The sequence below is a fragment of the Aethalodelphis obliquidens genome, unplaced genomic scaffold, assembly GCF_003676395.1.
Source record: "Aethalodelphis obliquidens isolate GAN/ISIS:26980383/991018 unplaced genomic scaffold, ASM367639v1 scaffold57, whole genome shotgun sequence".
NCBI classification, from domain to species: domain Eukaryota; kingdom Metazoa; phylum Chordata; class Mammalia; order Artiodactyla; family Delphinidae; genus Aethalodelphis; species Aethalodelphis obliquidens.
In genome coordinates this window covers 7,632,908-7,655,619 of record NW_020838001.1, presented here as the reverse complement: position 1 = coordinate 7,655,619, position 22,712 = coordinate 7,632,908, and the positions used below count along the sequence as shown (strand labels likewise).

Genomic DNA, 22,712 nt, shown 5'->3' with positions numbered 1-22,712 from the left:
GCAGGCGCCCTAGTTGTGGGGAGACGTTAACTCTGCATCTTCCCACACTGCCATCTTGACTCTGCCTTCAGAATCTTTTTCTTTCTTTCTTTCTTTTTTTTTTTTTTTTGTCACTCCTCTTCCTAAAAGTCCTTTATTTGCCCCCACTCAGATTTGTGTTCTGCCTGTTGTTTTCCAATTCATGCCCAGATTCATGACTTCTTTCTCTCCCTTCTGCTGCTTTTACTTTTCTCTCTCTCATTTCTCCTTCTCTCAAAGTATCAAGAAAAAAAGAAGTAAAGAATTTGAAAGAAAAAACCCAAATCACTCTTTTACAGAACAGTTTGGCCATTTCTTATTCTGCCCGACTCCTGGTAACACCTGTGCCCTGGAGCTCTCACCTTTCACCCGAGCTGTTTAAAGCATTCCCCTCTATAATGAGTGATACTTTAGGCTCAGAATCTTCTACACCATTTTGACACAGGGGTGTAAGTTGTGGAGAAGTGACTAGAGAAAGGAAAGGGAATTTGAGCATCCAAGGGTGGTAAATTGTGGGAAGGTGACTAGGAAAGTTTTACTGTAGATTAGGGTTGTTTAGTGTGGTTTGGTATACAGACTCATCTTGGTGCTGTCTCTGGTCTTCCTGGTGTAAGAGAGGGAAACGCTTTACACGTGTAAGTCCATGTCACATAGAAAAAAAAAATGTATGCCTTGCTTTTAGGGAGAAGGGGGAAGGCAGAGAGATCCTCCTGCATCTGCTGTTTCTCAGTTGTCTTCAGCTCAAAGTAATCCTGACGTCAGAGTAGCATATTTTGGGGTGGCATCCTCTGGTCCTCTTCAGCTGTAACAAGGTCCTCCACTCCACCTAGTTGGTGTCTGTGAAGGCCAAGGAGGGAGCCAGGATTTTCATCTTGGCCCTTTGGTAGTTAGCCCTCTCCACCGTGGTGTCATGGAGACCACGCTGGGGGTCTGTACACCTCACTCAGCAGTAATGAGGCGCCTCTCCCTCTCCCCACTCGGGCGGGGTCAGAGGAGGGCCAGGATTTTCACCAGTGCCCAGTGGTAATGAGACCACCCCCACTGCTGTGTCAGTGGGGATCACAGGAGAAGATAGAGCTCCCCCCTCAACCCAGCAGTAATGAAGGGACCCTCGGGAATAGAGGACTTTTCCGCTTGCTTTCTCGGACTTCTGCTTGCTCTGTGATGATAAGCCCCAGCTAACCTTCTGGAGAATCCAAGACCGTGCAGTGCAGAGCTGAGTCACCCCAGGCAAACTCCAGTCCACCTGCCTTGACTGCTCACCCGTGAATGAGCCAGGAGCCAGGTCAGATCAGTAGAGCTGCCTGATCCACCGTCCAGTTCATGAGAAGTGAAAGATGGCTGTTCTTTTAAGCTACTAAGCTTTGGGGTGATTTGTTACATAAAAATAGCTAAGTGATAGAGAAATTTCGCCCAAGATCTGAAGGATGAGAAGGAAGCAGCCCTGTGAACAGCAAGGGGAAGAGAGTTCCAGCACATTCTCTCATCCCTCATCGGAGAAGAATGGAACATTTTGGAGACTGGGGTGCCACGAGTGAAGCAGGAAGTGGTGGGTGACGAGGTCTGACAGATAGGCACGGGTCAGCTTGTATAGAGCCAGGCTGTGAAATTGGAGCTCAGGGTTGGTGATTTTGGTTTGGTGATCACTTAAAGACTGCTTTGGAAGCCACGATGACATCATTTCTTGTTTAACTTCACGAAATATTTATTGGGTGCGTACTACCAAATGATGGTATTCTGCAAATGTAGTCTGTAATCATTATGACCCCATGCTAGGCATTGTGTTTGGGGCTGGGAGACAGATAATTATCTGTCTCTGCACATGAGAAAGTGAACTCTGTGGACTCTGCTTTATACCCTGCCATTTCTTCGGTGCTTGGAACAGGGCCTAGCACATAGTAGATGCTCAGTAAATATTCGCAAAATTAATGAGTAACTGAAGGAACCAATATGGGTGTTGTCCTTGTTTGCAGGCAAAGCACTGCCTGATTGGATGGTATGAGCTGCTGACCTCTATGAAGTGCTTCCCCAGTAATATAAACCCTTTAAATGCACTAACTTATTCCATTCTCCCAACAGGCCTGTAGAGAAGATAGTGTTATTAATTTATTTTAAAAGTACAATAAAACCTTCTATAATAGATATATGTATATATAACACACACAAATAACTGACTATTCATCATGTTTGATAATGTTTACATAAACTTAGGTGTTTAACAGGCACGACAGACTCCTTACATCCATCATCACGTTCCATATCCTCCCTCAGATCCTGGTCTTCTTCCAGGCTTGCTCAGCTAATGGAAACCCCATTCTTCTATCAATACTTGCTTGAGCTAAAAATCTTGGAATTACCCCTGACTCTCCTTACTCTCATCCTTATATCCAGTCTCATCAGTGAGTCTCGTTGGTTCTGCTTTCAAAATATAACCGGGGCTTCCCTGGTGGCGCAGGGGTTGAGAGTCCGCCTGCCGATGCAGGGGACGCGGGTTCGTGCCCCGGTCCGGGAGGATCCCACATGCCGCGGAGCGGCTGGGCCCGTGAGCCATGGCCGCTGAGCCTGCGCGTCCGGAGCCTGTGCTCCGCAACGGGAGAGGCCACAACAGTGAGAGGCCCGCGTACCGCAAAAAAAATCAAAAAACAAAAAATATAACCGGATTCAGACCACTTCTCGTTCCCTTCCCCACCTCCATCCTGACCCAAGGCACCCTCACCTCCCATGTGATTTATAGCAGCAGCAGCCTCCTGACTAGTTTCCCTGATTCTGCCTTTAGTTCCCTGCAGTGTTCGTAGAAGTGAATTGGATCATATTACTTCCATTCAAAACCCTCCATCTCACTTCGCATCTCATGCAGAGAAAAATTCAGAGTCTTTACAATAAGACCCATAAGACCTACCCACCACCACCATCTCTGAATTCTCTGGACTTCTGATGGCTTCATCACGCCAGGCATGTTTCTGTGTCAAGGCCCGTTTGCTGCTGCTTCTGCTTAGCACCCCCTTCCCCCAAACCTCCTGTCTCTTTCAGGTCTTTGCTCAGACGTCACTTTCTCTTTGAGAACTTCCCTGATTACCCTATTTAAAATTGAAATACCACTAGCAATTCTCATCTACTCTCTTGGCTTACTTTCCTTCATGGTACTTAACACCATATGACATACTGTGACATATTACCTGTGTACTGTAAGACACATGAACATGTATGTATGCATATATATCATGTCATCTTATCGGTTGTCTGTAAGCGTAAGGAAGGCAGCAGATTCCTCCACTTTGTTTATAGCCGTGTCCTTAGTACCTAAACAGTGCTTGGCACATGGTAGGCACCCAGTAAATATTTGTTGAATGAATTAATGGGTGATATCAGCTCCCCAGGTTTTTGTTTGAATAGAATGCTCACCCAGTAGTCAAGATTCTCTAGCATTTTTAGAGTAGTTTGGTTTTTTTCTCTAAGGCTGCTTAAAAGTAGAAGCTAAATAAGGACATTTAACTGTGTATGGCTTCTTCAGGCAGCTCTCCTGTTTCTCTTCCTCCTGTGTGGATCTGGGGGACAGAAAGGAATTGGGGAGAGAAGGAACGGAGCCATCACGTTTCCCTCTCTACAGTGTCCGCTCTCTACAGTGGTCAGCTTTGTCTGACAAGGGAAGGGTTTCCTATGTGTGGCAAGAACAGCTGGTGGCCGATACTGATTCTATGAGAATTTTTCCAAATCACCTTGTATTACTTGTTTGATTATTACTAAAAATATGTGTATATAGTTACATGTGAAGAATACATAAATGCAGAAATCAGCAAAATAAGGCAAAAAAGGTAGGGAGGGGGCCAGTGTTTGCAGGTTCTGGAATGTCTTGTTAAGACTTTGGTTTTTTACCCCAAAGGCAACAGGCACAGAAATGCTTAAGCAGTGGATTGATGTGGTCAGATGAGTGTTTTAAAGGTCACCCCAGATGTCCTGCAGAAAGTGGATTGAAAAGTGGCAAGAATGAAAGCAGAGAAACTCTGAAGCTCAGGAGGTGGTGGCTTAGATTAGGGTGGTGGTCCCTGCAGAAAAACAGATATTCCAGGTTTAACCAGAAGGTGAAATACACAGGACTCAGTGACCGACGGATTGTGTTAAAATTTTTTTTTCGAAAACAGTTAACTGTTTTTATCATGACTCTCATACAGGTGTAGAAAGAGCACGTGTTGAAGATTCTACTTAGCTTATTAATTGAATGAGAGAGCAACACAGAATATTATAATAACTAGTTCTAAGGGGAATCCAAAGAACCTACATGTTTATATATCCAGCATAGTGAAATGCATGTTCCCAAGGAGGCAAAACTAGCTTCATGACAGTGGGGGAGGGAAATCAACAGAACCTCTACAGAATTTGCATCTTTATGGACTGGAATTATTTTGCATTTCTATCAGTAATCTACAGTTTAGAGTTGTAGAATAGCTCCCACAGAATCAGAAGCAGATAATACTGGATGTGTGTGTCCTAGAGAACGCATAGTTTTCCATTGAAGCAGACATTTTTGTCCTGTCATCGTGTGTGCATGTTTGTGTGTGTATGTGCACGTGTGTGCGTGCGTGTGTGTGTGTGTGTGTGTGTGTGTGTGTGTGTGTGAGGGGAGGTGGGGAAGGGTGGAAATATAGATAGCTCTCAGCCCTTTTGGAGGAGCAACTGGACCTTATTTACTGAATGAGTATATATACTGGAGTAGAAACAGATTAAAAAGCAGGGACAACCTACTTTTTTTTACTTAATAACTTACTAATAGCATTTTCTATGGTATAAATATTATTTTACAACATCATTTTTAATGATGGAAGTTTCTAGTTTACAGAGATGCCATAATTAATTAAGCTAGTCCCCTGGAACATTTAGAGCGCTTTCAGTTTTTATGCCAAAGAACCCTATTCCCATATGTTTGCATATTTCCTCAATGATTTCCTCAGGGGAAAGTTCTAGAAATGGTATTTCCAGGTCAAAGGGTAGGCATGATTTACCGTCTAGAAAGGTTGTGCTACTTTACTTCACCGTCAGCAAAGGATTGGTAATTTATTGCCTGTGGATGCTTTTGAAGTATTTTTAATCCTCTTTGTACAAATTTTATTTTATGATCAATTATCTCATTTTTACAGGTGTTTTTCTTTGCAGTGAATTTAAAATGAACCTTGCTACCCACTGTGCAAAACCTTCTCCAAATTAGCATTTCTTTCCTTATAAATGAAAGGTATATATAAATGATAGGCATAGAGTCATGTTGTTTACTCAATGAAAAGATTTTTTTCCCCTCATAAAATACATAATTCTGAACCAGCTCATTATCTTGGTAGATGGAGTTGGTAGCAGCCTACCTGTTACGATTCCACGATGCCAAAGAACTACTTCTCTTATACTCTTCATCTGTCACCTTCTGAAATCCCATAATGACAGAGTCCTTCATAAGACTAGAAAATTTTAAGCATCTTGGTCTCAGAGATCATCCCGGTCAAAATTCTAATATTGTGGAAGGATTATTTGCAGACAGTGGCAGACAGGATGGAGGGGGGATTATCCCTCTGCTTCCAGATTGCATCATCCAACACCAATTTCTATGGCTGTTGGGTTGAACTTGGATTGTGGTGTTTTATGAGTCACAGAGGAGCCCAGGACTCTGGGTGGGCAGCTACTTACTGTGGCCATGCATCGTTGGCCAAAGTGGAGGACTGGGCACTCCTAGAGAAGTGACTGGTCAGCTCTATAGGGAGCTGACTACACATACCAGCAGGGAGCCAGCTAGCCAGGACATTGGTTTACTGCAGCTGTAACTAATGAATAACAAGAGACTAAAGTTTAGAGAGGGAAGGAAGGCCAAGAAAAGCTGAGAACTTAACATGAGATACTTACCACATAGTTAGAAATACTCGGCACGTTTGAGTTTCTGGACTGCAGTCAAGGATACTGAATACTTTGTTACTTAAGGAGGGAGAGAGTGGAATTCTTTTTCAAAGAAAACACATCTTACAAACTGCTAGGCTAACTTGCAGTCCTGGAATAGGGTCTTCAGACCCCAATTGCAGAAATACTCCATTAAAAACTATCACTCTTGGTGAACACTTGGTGCCAGGGAACTTAAAATCACAAATGCAAATGTCACACCAAAATAGCTAGACGATAAAGTCGTCGTCCAGATGAAAGAGCATATGGTTACAGCTAAATGTCTCTTTTTAGATTATGATAAGCATGAAAATCAACTTCTTACAGACAGCTCGACCCTCAGCATAAGTTTATGCATCTCTAGGAGATCAACTTTTCTGGGAAAATCCTGGAGGAATGGTTAAGAGCTTGTTCTTCAGAATCAAGCAAACCAAGGTTGGAATGCTGGCTTGTTTCTACCAGTTTCATGCCCTTGAGTAGTACTCAGTGAGGAACCTCACTAAGGCCTTATTTCCTCGTTGTAAAATGGGAATAATAACAGCATCTGTTTTATAGGGCTGTTGGTAGGGTTAGTTGAGATAATGCACAAGGAGGGATTAGCATTCTGCCGTGCACAAAGGGTTCGACCAATGCTAGGTGTTGTTACTAACACCCTGGATAAGAAGAATATTTGATTTGTTTTGGAGAATAAATAAAAACAGGATTAGAGTGTGAGAAATGAGGCTAATTTAGCATTAGAAGACTGAGGATATATCTTTAGAATTGGAGAGAATGCCCTGAGAAGAGAAAAATCAATCTGCGTACGGGAAGCGGATGCTGGCAAATTGGAAAACAGTCCTAACTTACCTTTTCTCCCCAAAGAGCACCTTCCCTGCGTAGAATACGGTAACTATAAAAAGGTAGAGCTGAGATGCTAATGTCCCTGCCTGTAAAAGGCCTCTTTAGGACAGCATCTGCAGCCATTGTAGAGCAGTGGGTCCCAGCAGCAGACGTCGAGACCAGAAACGTGTGGAGTATGTGGTGGAGGGCATTGAAAGGCATCAAGTCAACATTTTAATAGAAGTTGAAGTTAAATTTGGCTTGTGGGGAGATATGGGATATATGGGGATCCTCACCTGGGAGATATTTCCTCCCCTCTTTCCCTGAAGAGGGACGTGTCAATCAGATTTTTATGTTCATCAAAAGCTGACCTGAGCTTAAACAGTTGAGAAATACTACCAAAGACCAGAGGTTGGCAAACTGCAGTCTGTGAGTGACATCTGGCCCACTGTCTGTTTTTTTAAATAAAGTTTTATTGGAAGATAACTGCACCTTTCATTTACATATATCCTCCTATGGCTGCTTTCATGCTACCACTGCAGAATTCAGTAGTTGCAACAAGGGCCTGTGACCCTCAAAGGCTAAAATATTTACTGTCTGGCCCTTTACAGAAAAAAGTTTGCTGATACTTGCACTAGACTGTGAAGTCCTAAATGGTCACATCTTACTTAAGCTTTCTGCTTTTCTTGAGCTTATGTAAAGGCAGTATATAATTTTCCTTTTAACAGAAATTTTGTGACCAAAATTTGCTTTCTGTTATCTTCATAAGATGCATCCTATAGGGAGTTTCCTGCTCAGGGAACTGAGATCCCACAAGCCATGTGGCATGGCCAAAAAAGAAAAAAAAAAAAAAAAAAATACGTCCTATAGATGTTTAGTTTGTGACTCTGTTGTTCAAGACATTGTGATGGACTGCTAATGAAATTAGAAACTCCAAGCAAATTCTAAATTGTTTCAGCTCTTCCTTGGCCCTGGAAACCTTGGTGAATTTACCAGACTAGACTTTGTTAGGAAAAGTAGCTAGTAAAAATATCAGAGATTTGAAACCAGAGCTAATTAGTTATTAAGGATTTCAAGTTTTAAAGAAAAGGAAGACAATGGAAAAAATAACAGAAATCATATATGGTTTGATGACAATTTAAGGCTGAAAATTAGGTGTAGTAAAACTACCACCACCACCAAGAAAATACACACTGGAGGAGATTTTTACGTAACTGCTAAATCTCATGTACATCCACTCAGGTTGTCAGAGCTGTGTGATGTGCTTGTCTGTTTTAGCTTTGACAGTGGCTTGTGTGGATTGACTTGTCCAAAGCCAGGACTTTGCAGATATTCCCATAACCTCATATTCTTCAACTCTGCAGTCGTGGCTCAGCGTGCACTCACCTGTAGCAGTGGTTCTGACTTTGCCCCCCAGGGAACATTTGGCAGTGTTTGGAGACAGTTCCGGTTGTCAGCAGGGTAGGAGGGGTGTGCTGCTGGCATCCAGTTGGAGGACCAGCCCTGCCCTTCCCACTACCCCAAATTACCTTGTCTAAAATGCCAGCTGTGCCGAGACTGCGGAACCCTGCTGCAGAGAAGGTGAGATATTTCAACGTGAAAATTATTCCATCATTAGATTCTCTAAGAGTATAGTTATCATTAGGATTCCCTACTCCTCATGTCCAGTTTGAAACTGTACTTTGCTCTCATGGTTGGGATAAACATTTTTTAGTTAAAAACAAGTCAATTGAAAGAAAAATGTTAGCTCAAAAATACTATAGATGGTCAGTGGATGTGTTATATGAAATATGAAGGAGATGGTTGAATGAATTAATTTAAGAAAAAAATGCCCTATGCTATTATACAAATGAGATTCTTCTCCAATTGTGGCCCTTTTAACCATGTCAGTGTTACTCCAACTTGTCTCCACATGTTCCCATGTTCAGTGAGTCCTCCTGTTTCATCTCCTCTAACCAGTTTTGAAATATTGAGGCCAAGTTTTTAATTCTCTGATACTTGGTGGCTCTTCTGTTCTTGGGACCGAGAGTGTAGGGCAGGTGAAATGGGGAACTTACTGTAGTTCAGCAGATTTCACGTTCACCTTCACCGTGTCTCAGGACAGCATCTCACGCTGCTCCACGTCCAAAGCGACTGCACATCGCTTGTTGGAAACCACACAGCCCAGAGGCCCTCGTCCTGGATGGAGCATTTGTTGGAGGGCTCTTTGTTGTCCGTCCCACGTGGGAAGCACTGGGTTGTCTGAAAGTGTTTATGAATATTCATGGCATTGGTTTGCATATTACAAACAAAATCCCTGGGGAATAAGGTACAGAGCCAATCTGGCCCTACCCCAAGAGGTTCTGATGCAGTCGACTTGGCTAATCTCTAGGAATCTGCATAATTAACAATTGTCTTGAGTGAGGCTGGGCCAACACGGAGAATCACTGAACCCCCTTTTCATAAACCAAGTTTTGGGGTTTTCCTTATCTCCTGATGAACCAACATATTTTAATCTGTTCCGGGGTGACTTTCCAGCCAATAGTTATAAGCAATATTGCATGTGAATTTATACAATAGTACTCTTGCAGTTATTTGATTATAACATTGCACTTTTGCTCTTACTATTGATACTTAATAGAACAAAAGAAAAACAAAAATCCCCTAAGTGTAATATGGATGAATCAAAGATGGACATCACTAGGCCTGCTGAAATTGAGGAATCTTTAGCTTGTGTTCGATAGACTTCAGACAGAAGAAATGAAGAAAATGAATAATTTTTTTTTTTTTTTTTTTTTTTAAGTAGAAATACTGTCATTCAAGATTGGGTCTAAAAGTTGAGGCATACTTAGGAAATATAAAATATCCCCTTTGGTGAAAATATTTTTTTCCCCATAGTAGGCATATTTCTTGCATACCTTAGCGTGCTGTCTTTAACACATTTTCAGGGCCATGTCCAGAAGAAAGGGTTTGCCAATAATAGAATGACAGTGAGAGACCTAATTTCCACATCCTTTATTTGAACAATCAGGGTGACGGTCTTTCCCGATGTAATTACAGTCCTTTCTCTGGTGGTTAGGTTTTAAGGGAGCTGGTGATCTCATCTGTTATTCAGACATCAGCGAGATGTTGGTAAGTCTTCTATTTGCCAACCATAGCCCTGAAAATGTTAATTTGCATGGCTGACTCTCCACCCTGAAAAGGATTTTGGGTTTGAATTCTTACCAATGGCTCTTGCCACTTGGCTTTCTAAAGTTATGTAGTCTAGTGGTTAATTAGACTTCGGTCTGGTAGCAAAAGAATTAGGTAACTGTTATTAGATTAGGCTGTAATTTTTAAGATCTTTTACATTTTTTGTTAAAAATTTATAAGCATTTTGTTTTAAGATAATTGTAGACTCACATTTGGTTGTAAGAACTATTACACGAAGATCCTATACCGTTTATCCAGTTTCCCTAGTGGTAACATCTTTGAAACAACAATGCAATATTATAACCAAGATAATGACATTCATAGAGTCAAGATACAGGACAGTTTCATCACTGCCAGGATCCCTCATGTTACCTGTATAGACAGCCCCTCTTCCATTCTGCTCCCTTCTCACACACCCCTAACCCCTGATAACCACTAATCTAATTTCCATTTCTATAATTTTGTCATTTCAAGAATGCTATTAATGCATTCATACAGTATGTAACCTTTTGGGTTTGGCTTTTTTCCCCCACCCAGCATCATTCTCTGAAGACGCATTCATATTGTTTTTATAGCTGAGTGGTATTCTATGATATGGATGTTCCCCAAATTGTTTAACAATTTACCCGTTGGAGAACAGATGCGTTGTTTCCAGTTTTGCGCTGTTACAAATCCAGCTGCTTATGAACATTCACGTTCACATTTTTTTGTGTGTGGGAAGTTTGCATTTCTCTGGCATCGAGTCATAAGAGTGCAACTGTAAGTCCTATGTTGCTTGCTTAGTTTTTTAAGAAACTGCCATACTGTGTCTCAGAGCTGCACCATTTTACATTCCCACCGGCAATGTGTTACAACATGTGATCCAGTTTCTCAGCATCCTTGTCAACATTTGGTGGCATTATTATTATTTTTTATTTCAGCCAATCTGATAGGTGTGTACTGATGTTTCACTGTGGTTTTAATTTACATTTCCATGAAGCCTTAATGATGTTGAACATTTTCTCATGTGCTTCTTGATCATCTGTATATTCTCTTTGGTGAAATGTCTGTCTTTTTTCCATTTTGTAATTGGATTGTTTGGTTCTTTACTATTGAGATATGAGGACTCTATATAGTCTAGATACTAATCCTTGGTCGGATATGTGGTTTGCAGATATTTTTTTCCCAGTCTGTAGCTTGTCTTTTCATTCTCTTAGCAGAGTTTTTCACATAGCGAAAGTTTTAAATTTTGATGAGGTACAATGTGGCAACGTTTTCTTTTATGGATTGTGCTTTTGGTATGAGGTCTAAGAACTCTTTGTTCAGACCATGATCCCAAACATTTCCTCCTTTTTTCCCCCTAAACTTTTAATAGTTTTTTAAATATTTAAGTCCATTTTCAGTTAAGTTTTTTTTTTTTTAATTTTTCGAATAGCTGTATTTTTTTTTAACATCTTTATTGGGGTATAATTGCTTTACAATGGTGTGTTAGTTTCTGCTTTATAACAAAGTGAATCAGTTATACATATACATATGTTCCCATATCTCTTCCCTCTTGCGTCTCCCTCCCTCCTCAGTTAAGTTTTGTATGAGTGTTTTGGGTTAAGGAGTTTGTTTATTCCCTATGGATATTCGGTTATTTGAGCACCGTTTGTTTAAAAGGCTACCCTCCCTCCATTGCTTTTCCACTTTTGTCCATGTTTCTATGACCCTTGGTAAGTTCAGTGACTATGCAAGATGAAAGCCAATAGAATTGATTTTAATGATTTTACTGATATCTTTGGATATTTAAGAAATAACAGAAATTCTCTTTCCTTTAATTTACAGTATTAACTTTTTATAGTATTAACTTGGACTGCACCCTAGCCTGGCAATAATCTTTGAGTCTCTGGGTTGAATTTTCTGAGCGAGAATCTGGTTGGTGTTCTTCAGCATTTATTAGCTAGTCTAGTGTCTGGCCCAACTCTTGACCGTCAGTTATGAGGAATGTCACATGACACATAGGGACTGTCTCTCTCTAGGACTTAAAGTCTTTGGCACATATCAGGCCTATGATTTCCATATATAATGGCATTTGAAATTAGAGTGTGTGCCGTAAATGCTTATATTATTTGCGCTGATTTGGGATTTTTATTTCTGGGAGTTTTTCTGCAGTGTTTCGTCTACTGGTGTTATTGTCAAAGTATGAAGAAATTTGCCTCCAAATACTTATTTTCTTTTGATTCCAGTGATTTTCTGAACGACATAATACACCCATTGTGGAAACAGCTTGGGGTTTTCAAATTTTATTTTCCCAAAGCAACATCACATTTATGGCTTATGAATATCTTACGGGTGAAAACATCAAAAAAGAAACTATCTAAATGTAAATGCCAGTAGTATCTGAGTCAGTAGTGATGCTGAGTGCTGTCTTTGTATCTCCTTGCAGATTTATCAACGATGTTGGTTAGTATTCAAGAAAGCTTCAAGCAAAGGTCCAAAAAGACTGGAGAAATTTTCCGATGAACGTGCTGCATATTTTAGGTGTTATCATAAGGTAAGACTCGATGGTTATAGCTTTCCAGAAATCTGTTCATAACTAAGGAACTCAAGTTCATTGAGTCTGAAAACTTGTCTTGCTTTTTTAACAAAGGTACAAATGATACTTTTTCCAAGGACAAAACATCTCTAAAATAATATCTGCTTGCTCATTGTTTAAAATAACTGACTGATGTGAAGTCCCTTTTCTGGTGTCCTACTATTTGTTGTTGTTTTTCCAATCTCTACTGTAGAAATCACCATGTTTTGTAAATTTTCAATTGTGTGGTAGGCCCTTCTCCCAACATTGAAGCCCCTGGAGGGTCGGGATTGGATCTCATCATGTCTGTCACAGTGCCTGATACAGAATAGATCCTCAGTCAGTGCTTGGAATGTGGGGCGAGGAGGGAGGGGAAGAAGCTGGAAGAGGTGGATCCAGTAGCACAGAAATTTAGCCAGGTGAGGGAAAGTGAATAACCTTCCCTTTTGTGCAAATTCTCCAAAAGTGGTGACTTTCCAACATCTTAATAAACTAAGGGCCTGTGTTGACACCTTGGTTTATACAATAATGAAAAGCAGTAGAACAAGCTGTATTCCTTCTTAGCTTAGAGACATAAAGTGTATGCTATGCTTTAAAGGTGCATCTATATAGACATAAGGGAAGGAAAAGCACAGAGCAAGACTTTTGAGATAAGTAGGAAAAGGAGTCAAGAGTAGCATCTTCCATGCTTCCATGTGCTTCATTTCCCCACTATTTCATAGCAAAGTTCTACCTTCCAAGGTCAGCCCCATTTCCAGCCTGCCTTCTCTCCAAAGGAGAACCCAAGTACACTTCTGTATGAGTCTAGATTTCCTCTACTGTTTATCCTCCATATGCCAGATATTACCACTATTCAAATAAAACTTTTTTTGTCCCCAGGAAGGAGTTGTTGCGAATCTATTATTTAGGAGCGGTGATCCAGGAAGCCAGGGAGAGCATAACTTTGAACCCTTGAAAATAATCTTGAGCCAGTCTCTCCATTTCTATGACACCTGAAACTATTGATGTCCAGTCATTTTGAACCAGATGTAATATGTCCCACTTAACCCGTGCATACACAGTGTCTGTTCTTGTAACAAGATGGCGAACAATGATATAGGAATGACGTGCTTCATTTTAATTTGAGAGGTCTTGCCTTAAAACGGAGCTCAAGGTGCCCACAGGGGTGTTTGGTTTATCTCTAGGACAAGGACAGAGTTGCTTCCTTTCTCCTTCCCTTACCTGGCACTGATTCCTCTCCTCCACCTCTCAGGTCCATCACATCCTGGTGACTAGACTTTCCGCTGTGGTTGAAAATCATTGATTCTTCATTGCCTTCACCCTATAATTAACAAGGTCATCCAAAGGCTTCACCCCTAGGCAGCCAGAACTTGTGGTTATACATCAGTTCTTCTCTTGAGAATCCCAGCCAGTCTATAACTTTACAGTCTCCATTTGCTCTGGGTTGTGTGCTTGTGTCCCAACCACCCAAATTCCTGTGTTGAAACCTAATCCCCAGTCGTGATGGTATGTGGAGGTGGGACCTTTGGGAGGTGATTTGGTCATGAGAGTGGAGCCCTTGCGAATGAAATTAGTGCTTTTATCAAAGAGACCCGGGAGAGCTCCCTCCTCCCTTCCGCCAGCTGAGGACACAGAATCTATGAACCAGGAAGCAAGTCCTCACCAGACACTGAATCTGCCGGTGCCTCTACCTTGGTCTTTCCAGACTCCAGAACACTGAGAAATAAATTTCTGTTGTTTTTCAGCCACCCAGCCTGTGGTGACTTGTTACAACAGCCTGAATGGACTAGGGTACCGTCAGACTCGTTCTCTTTGCTCACTGTGTGTGGCCACTGATGTCGATCAGTGCTTCCTTGTTTTGGTAGAGTTGCATATATTTCCAGAAATATCTGATTCTTCACGATCCCCTATACCAACCTTTCTGAATGCAGAAGAATAAATAGGCTGTATTTTGCTTACAGACCTATATATTCCTAAGAGAAAAAAGAGGACAGGTGAGGAGTATTTTATAGGAACTCCCCAAATCCAATCCATCAGCAGATGGTGTTGGCTCTGTGTTCAATATGCAGAGAGACTCCGAATGTTTCTTACAACCTCTGTTGCTACTGCTGTGGTCGAAGCCACCAGGCTGCCTAATTCCCAGCCCTCTGAAGTCTATTCCAAACACTTATATCACATCCTGAAACTCTAGCTCAGAACCCTCGGCCAAGTCCTTAAAATGGCCTACACATCACTCATGTGACTGCCTGTCGCCTGTTTAACTTCAGCTGCATGGTTTCCCCAATCCAACTTTATTCTGCGACAGGTGCCCTGGGCTCCTCACTCTCCGCAGAACATGCCAAGCACATTCCTACCTTCGAACTTGCTCTTCCCTTTGCTTTGGCTCTCCCAGCAAATATCCTCAAAGCTCACGTCCTTACTTTGTTCGGGTCATTGTTCAAATTCCTCCTCTACGTGAGGCCATCGCCTGCCCCCATTATTTAAAATGGAATCCTTGGACACCCTCCCTCTCCATCTCCCTTTGTTTTTCTCCTTAGCACTTATCACTACATACATGTCTACTCGGTTGTTTCTTATTGTCTTTACTACAATACCACCAAAAATAAGCTCCACAAGGGCAGAGATTTTTTTGGTGGGGGCGTAAGTCTGCTTCTACTCCTTATCAGGGCCTAACACGTAGCAGACACTTTTTAAACTATTGATTGAAAAGCTATGGGTATAATCGACAGAGGACATGGAATACATGTAGATGTCTTTGTGTCACACTTTTATTTAGCTTATCAGAAAATCTTGACAAATCTGAAACCAGGAAAAGGAATTTTGATTTGGAGGAAATGGGGTGTGGGGGGATGGGAGCACAGAAAGCCAGGATTGGGAAGTTTTATGAGGACAGACTCAAATGTAAAACCAAAGTGGATTGAAAAGATTCCCCTTGAATGTGAAACAAGTAAGGGGAGATTGAGGACAAACTTGCCCTATTTCCCAGACTTCTACCTGCTGGCTTTGGAATTTAATATGCAGATCTTTGGGGAATGTGATAAGCCACATTCTCTTTCATCTATAATAGTCATTAACCAAAGCTCAAAGCATTAGAACGGAAGAATTATCTACGCTAAGCCTCCAAGCCCTTGATGAGTTCCTGTAGCCTATTCATCTCCTTACTCTTTCAGGCCTCATACGTTTAGTATTAATCTCTCGGGGATATATGAAAAGCTAGAGTAACTCTGAGATGTGCATTTTTTTATCTAAATTCTGTGTAATTTATGAATCTTGATAATAGTAGGGTGATAAGTAGCACACCGTGAACAGATTTCAGAGTTCATTTGAACACAAATAAAGCAATTTCCAAAAGAATTGAAGAACTGTATATTATGCTGTTTGATCAACACATAGAGGATGTGGCATATACACCCATATCTCTCCTGTAGGACGTCTGTAGCATTTATGGGAATATAGAGCTTCTTTTGTTTCACTTTTAAAGATATTATTATGGAAAACATGCCAGCTTTATGTATGTGATTCATTTTAGAAGTTTTTCAAGCAAGAAATTGTCTGTAGAATTTTAAAACTTGGTGCTTTCCTCACTGACAAGGGAGCTAAAGGTGCTCTCATAAAAAATTGGAAAATAAATATATGAATAACGCACATACAGAACCATTCATTTTTCATGTCTTCTTCTGCGAAGCACCCCTCAAGCACCCACAGCTGTCAGAGACGGCTGTGAATTTGATTAACTGTAATTGCAACGATATTAAGACTCCAGTGACTTTATTTTTCATTGATTTCTTTCCAGTTTTATTGAGAGATAATTGACATACATCACTGTCTAAGTTTGAGACAAAGGATTCCAGCGACTTCCTGACCTTCTTGTGAAACACAAGTTTATTGTTTTCACTCAGCAAATCAAAGTTGCTTACACCAAGCAGAAGGGGGGTTGAGAATTTCTGTGCCCACTTTTACTTTTTTGAGGTGAATAACAACTGGGAAGAAATCTAAGTGGAGAGACGATTGTCTGTTGTTTTTGAGACCAAGGCAGTTAGTGTGGTGGGAAGTATGCTGACCCTGGGCTCGGTAAACCTACTTTCTCTTTTCCCTTTTTTTCTTTTCTTTCTCTCTCTTTTTTCCTTTTTCAGCTAACCTCACTTTATTTATTTAAGTAAAGTGGATATACACATATTATGTTAGTTTCAGGTGTACAGCCTAGTGATTCCGTTTTTTTTTCAATTAATTTTTATTGGAGTATAGTTGATTTACAATGTTGTGTTAGTTTCAGATGTACAGCAAAGTGATTCACTTATACATGTACCATATATCCACTCTTTTTAGATTCTTTTCCCATGTAGGCCATTACAGAGTATTGAGTAGAGTTCCCTGTGCTGTACTGTAGGTCCTTATTAGTTATCTATTTTATATATAGTAGTGTATATATGTCAGTCCCAGTCTCCCAATTTATCCTTGCCGCCCCCTTTCCCCCTATAAAACTCTTAGACGAAAATATAGGCAGAAAAAAAAAAAAAGAAAATATAGGCAGAACACTCTCTGACATTAAGCACAGCAATATCTTTTTTTTTTTTTTTGCGGTACGCGGGCCTCTCACTGCTGCGGCCTCTCCCGTTGCGGAGCACAGGCTCCGGACGCGCAGACTTAGCGGCCATGGCTCACGGACCCAGCCGCTCCGCGGCATGTGGGATCTTCCCGCACCAGGGCACGAACCCGTGTCCCCTTCATCGGCAAGCGGACTCTCAACCACTGCGCCACCAGGGAAGCCCAGCAATATCTTTTTTGATCCACCTCCTAGAGTAATGAAGATAAAAACAAAAATAAACAAATGGGACCTAATTAAACTTAAAAGCTTTTGCACAGCAAAGGAAACCATAAAAAAACCGAAAAGACAGTCCACAGAATGCGAGAAAATATTTGCAAACAAAGCGACTGACAAGGGATTAATCTCCAAAATATACAAACATCTCATGCAGCTCAATATCAAAAAAACAAACAACCCGATCAAAACATGGGCAGAAGATCTTAATAGACATTCCTCCAAAGAAGACATACAGGTGGGCAGAAAGCGCATGAAAAGATGCTCAACATCACTAATTATTAGAGAAATGCAAATCAAAACTACAATAAGGTATCACCTCAAACAGGTCAGAATGGCCACATCAAAAAATCTACAGATAATAAATGCTAGAGAGGGTGTGGAGAAAAGGGAACCCTCTTGCACTCTTGGTGGGAATGTAAACTGATACAGCCACTATGGAGAACAGTATGGAGGTTCCTTAAGAAACTAAAAATAAAGCTACCATATGAGATCCAGCAATCCCACTCTTGGGCATATATCTGGAGAAAACCATAATTCGAAAAGATACATGCACCACAATGTTCATTGCAGCACTGTTTACAATAGCCAGGACATAGAAGTAATCTAAACCTCCATCGATGGAGGAATGGATAAAGAAGATGTGGCACATATATACAATGGAATATTACTTAGCCATAAGAAAGAATGAAATAATGTCATTTGCAGTGACATGGATGGACCTAGAGACTGTCATACTGAGTGAAGTAAGTCAGATAAAGACAAATATGATATCACTTATATGTGGAATCTAAAAAGCGATTGAGCATTTTTGCAGATTCTACTCCATTATAGGTTATTACAAGATAATGGGTGTAATTCCCTGTGCTATATCCTTCTTGCTTATCTACTTTATATGTAGTAGTTTGTATCTGTTAATCCCGTACCCCTAATTTGTCCCTCCCCTCTCCCCCTCTCCCCTCTCTCCTCTCTCCTTTGGTCACCACAAGTTTCTTTTCTGTATCTGTGAGTCTGTTTCTATGTTGCATAAAAATTCATTTGTATTTTTTTTTAGATTCCACATATAAGTGATATCATACCGTATTTGTCTTTCTCTGACTTATTTCACTAAGCATAATATTCTCTAGGTTCATCCATGTTGCTGCATATGGCAGTATTTCATTCTTTTTTATGGCTGTGCAATATTCCACTGTGTGTGTGTGTGTGTGTGTGTGTGTGTGTGTGTGTGTGTGTGTACACATGCACACCCCATCTTCTTAATCCAGTTGTCTGTTGATGGGCACTTGAGTTCCTTCCATGTCTTGGCTATTTTCAATAGTGCTGCTGTGAGCCATGTAATCCCCTTGAGAGTCATCCAAGTTGTTGTGTTGTGTGTTTCAATATTCTGTCCCTGTTTATTGTTAAGCAATGTTCCATAGTATGGAGTACCACAGTTTATTTACATTCATCCACTGAAGAACTAGTTGTTTCTAATTTTTTATTATTATGGATAAAGTTTTTATCTTTCTTGGATTAACTCCCAAGAGTGCAACTACTGGATCATATTGTGGCTGCATGTTTATTTTTATAAGAAATTGCTAACCTGTCTTAACAGAGTGGCTGTGGAATTTACATTCCTACCAGCAATGAATGACTGATCCAGTGTCTCTGCATCTTCACCAGCATTTGGTGGTATCACTATTTTTATTTTAGTCATTCTGATAGTGATACCTCATTGTGGTTTTAATTTGTATTCTCTAATGGCTAATGATGTTGAACATAATTTCATGCACTTAATTGCCATCTGTATAGATCTTTTTCTATGAAATATCTCTCCATACATTTTTACCAATTTTTAATAGATTTTTTTTTAACCATTGAGTTTTGGTGATTTTTTATGTAGTCTAGGTGCTACTCTTCTGTCAGGTATGTGGTTGCAAATATTTTCTTTTCCATAGCTTATCTTTTGTCCTCTTAACAGGATCTTTTGCAGAACAGAAGTTTTAATTCTAACGAGGTCCAGTATTTGAACTTGTACTTTTATGGATTATGCTTTTGCTGTCAAGTCTAAAAACTCTTTGCCTAGCCCTGGATCCTGAACATTTTCTTTTTCTAAAATTTTATAGTTTTAAGTTATATATTTAAGTTCATGATTCATTTTGAGTTTAATTTTTGTATAAGGTGTGAGATGTAGGTTGAGTTTCATTCTTTTTACCTAAGGTTGCCCAATTATTCCCATACAATTTGTTTTAAAAAGAAAAATATTTATTTTTTCCCACTGAATTACTTTTGCACATTTATCAAAAATCATTTGGGCATATTAGCAGAAGTCTATATCTGGGTTCTCTTTTCTTTCTCATTGAGATGTGTATCATATTCTCTTGATTACTGTAAATATATACTAATCTTTAACACTGGGTAGAATGATTGCTTCCACTTATTCTTTTTCTAAAGGTTGTTTTAGCTATTTTAGTGCCTTTCCATAAAATTTTAAATGAAGCTTGTCTGTGCTTACAGAAAACCCATGTTAGAATTTTGAAAATAATTATATTAAGCCTATAGATCAAATTGTGGGAGAACTGACATCTCTTCTGTGTCAAGTCTTTCAGTTCATAAACATGGTCACTCCATTTATTTGGATTTTAAAAACTTCTTTCATCAGCATTTTGTAATGTTCAACCTCCATATCCTGTACATGTTTTGCCAAGTTTATATGTGATTATTTCATTTAATTTGGATTAAATTTAAAGCCCTTTTGAATTAAATACTTGTGTGTAAACCAGTCATTTTTGGCCTATAATCTGATAAAACAATCATCCAGTTTAAATTGTTTTTTTCCTACCCCACAATTATTAGACTAATCATTTGAAATGATTAGCTTTCCTTGCATTTTGGAAAGAAACTCAGGTTTTTGAGGGTTTATGAAAATGTAATCTGTTTAGTCTGTCACTGGTCTATTAGTTTGTTTGTCTTAGTTATCTCAAGAAACACACATATGCACATAGGAAAATAAGAATAAGAAAAAAACAAACTTAGCTACAAAGTTCATTGAATGTATAAATGCTTTTCCCTCCCCATTCTTATGTATTTCTTACATGAATTTCTTAAAAGCCTGTATCTCTAGAACTTGATCTATGTGATTTCACATTTGTGTTTATGTGGAAACACTTGACTATAATCCAAGAACAGACAGAAGCTCTCTGTAAATGATGTCAAAAGGAAAAGGGTGGGTTTTCTCAAGTTGGTAAAAAAATTAGTCAAATGGTTTTTGGGTGTGTGAGAAACTACAGGATATTGTTGACCAAGAAGTTACTGCACAAGAAGTTGTGTTGACAAAGGATAGAGATCCCCTTACCTCATTTTACACTTTTTTGCAGAATTCTTTTTTTCTTGTCACTCATTTTTAAAAATTATAAATATCCTGCATCTTCCTTGTAACAAATGTAAACAATTCTGAAGTGTATGAAGTAAAATGAAAGAAAATAATCCTACCTTTGCCCCTAGTCCCTGTCTTCAGAAAAAAAAATACTAATAGACTGATGTGCATCCCTCAAACTCTTTTCACTCTCTACACAAATAGAAGCATATTCTCGCACGTATATAGATCACATTTTTAAAGCAAAAATAGAGTAATTCATTACATACTATGCATATTGTGTTTAAGGAGACCATAAATACAGATTTCCCTAGGATGTTTTGATAATCCTGTAGTGTTTATATAACTTTTAGAAACAACTTCTTTCACATTCAAAATATTCTGGTTTATGAGATAAAATAAATGGTCACATTAATTACACCCTTTCTCTCATGCTTTGACTATCATTCTAAGTCAATAAGTAGTGTCTGCACCTCATTAGTTTAACAGCTCCAGACTACTCTTTAATATTGATACACCACAATCTGTTTAAAAATACCCAAATTGATGGGCAAAAAGGTTTATAATTTTTTACTAATATAAATTCTATTGTGGTGAAAACCTTGTGCATCTGTCTTTATATGCTCATGCTAATCTTTTTGGAGGCGAAAGTCTTAGATGTGAGATGGTCAGCTAATATCCTGTACCTTTAACATTTTTGTAGCTACTGCCAAGTTGTCTCCAGATAGATTATCCAAAATCCCACACCCACGGACAGCTTAGGGAAGTGCCCTTCACCCCAGACTCCATTCTCTCTGTAAATTTCAGATGCAGACTTTTCAGTGTAAGTACACTTTGGTGTGTGTGTGGCTTTTTATTTTTAAGGAAGACACAATGAACAGATTATTTAAATTATTTCATGTGAACAAATAAAGCTCCACTCTTCAGGAAAGACAGTCCAAATCTGTACCTCAGACAGGCGCTAGTCCAATTTATTTTAAGTGACCAAGGGCATATAGATATTTTTGGAAAGAATGAAACCATCTCTATGGGGGCTGGGATGTAACTGTCTAGACTGGTTCTTTCTTAAGAAATCTTTTATAAAATGTTTGCTTAAACTGCTGTGTTCCAGGTCCTGAGGGGAGACTTGTGGATAGAAATGTTTTATGCTGACAACTTTTGATTAGAACTCGGGATGTCTCTCCTCATTTGTCCCTGCTTACTGGCACTGCATTAAAACCATTGGTACTTTTTTGTGTGTGTGTGGTACGTGGGCCTCTCACTGTTGTGGCCTCTCCTGTTGCGGAGCACAGGCGCCGGACGTGCAGGCTCAGCGGCCATGGCTCACGGGCCCAGCCGCTCCGCGGCATGTGGGATCTTCCCGGACCGGGGCACGAACCCGTGTCCCCTGCATCGGCAGGCGGACTCTCAACCACTGTGCCACCAGGGAAGCCCCCACTGGTACTTTTTTTAGGAAACACAATATGAAAAAGTTTGGAACACATTATAAGAAGTCTTGCAACATTTTAATGGAAATGTTTATTAGAGCTTTTCAGAGTGCTCTGAAAATTTCAACAGATAATAATAATGTAATAACAATAATAATAATGTAATGGATTATTTTATTAATCCTGTACTTGAGAAAACATTACGGACCCAGAAATGGATTGCTTTTACCTGACTTTTATTTTCAAAGGCAACCTACAAAAGTTAAAGGGATTTATGCCTCTTCATTTTCCGTAGGATAATGGCTTTATTTATTTATTTTAGAATGAAATAATTTGAAGCTTCTGCAGAGCTTCACAATTTGCATATACAAAGTGAATTGCTCACTTAATTCATTCAGTCCCACAAGGGGAAAAATAATTAGGATACAGCCTACAAAAGCAAGGCGGAAAAATTGCCTTTTAGGTAGCGGTCTCCATTTCACTCTGTAAACATAAATAAATCATTATCTGTAAATTATCATCAGCAAAAGAAGGGGAAAAATTGGAAATCAAATCCTTGTTTTCCTAAATGGCTTTTGACTTTGCAGCACACCAGAAACATACTTAATATTCCCACGCAATGCTGACGACTTGCATAATTCTGACAGGAATATACCA

The 22,712-nt window shown here is 39.7% G+C and overlaps 1 protein-coding gene across 1 annotated transcript in view; it reads left to right on the top strand.

The window, feature by feature from the left end:
• The window catches only part of DOK5 (docking protein 5), a 141,559-nt gene that overhangs the window by 64,058 nt on the left and 54,789 nt on the right, over positions 1–22,712 (top strand). The window contains exon 2 of the mRNA XM_027086951.1: positions 12,326–12,433. Coding sequence (XP_026942752.1) covers positions 12,326–12,433 — 108 coding nt within the window. The remainder of the gene's footprint in view (positions 1–12,325; positions 12,434–22,712) is intronic.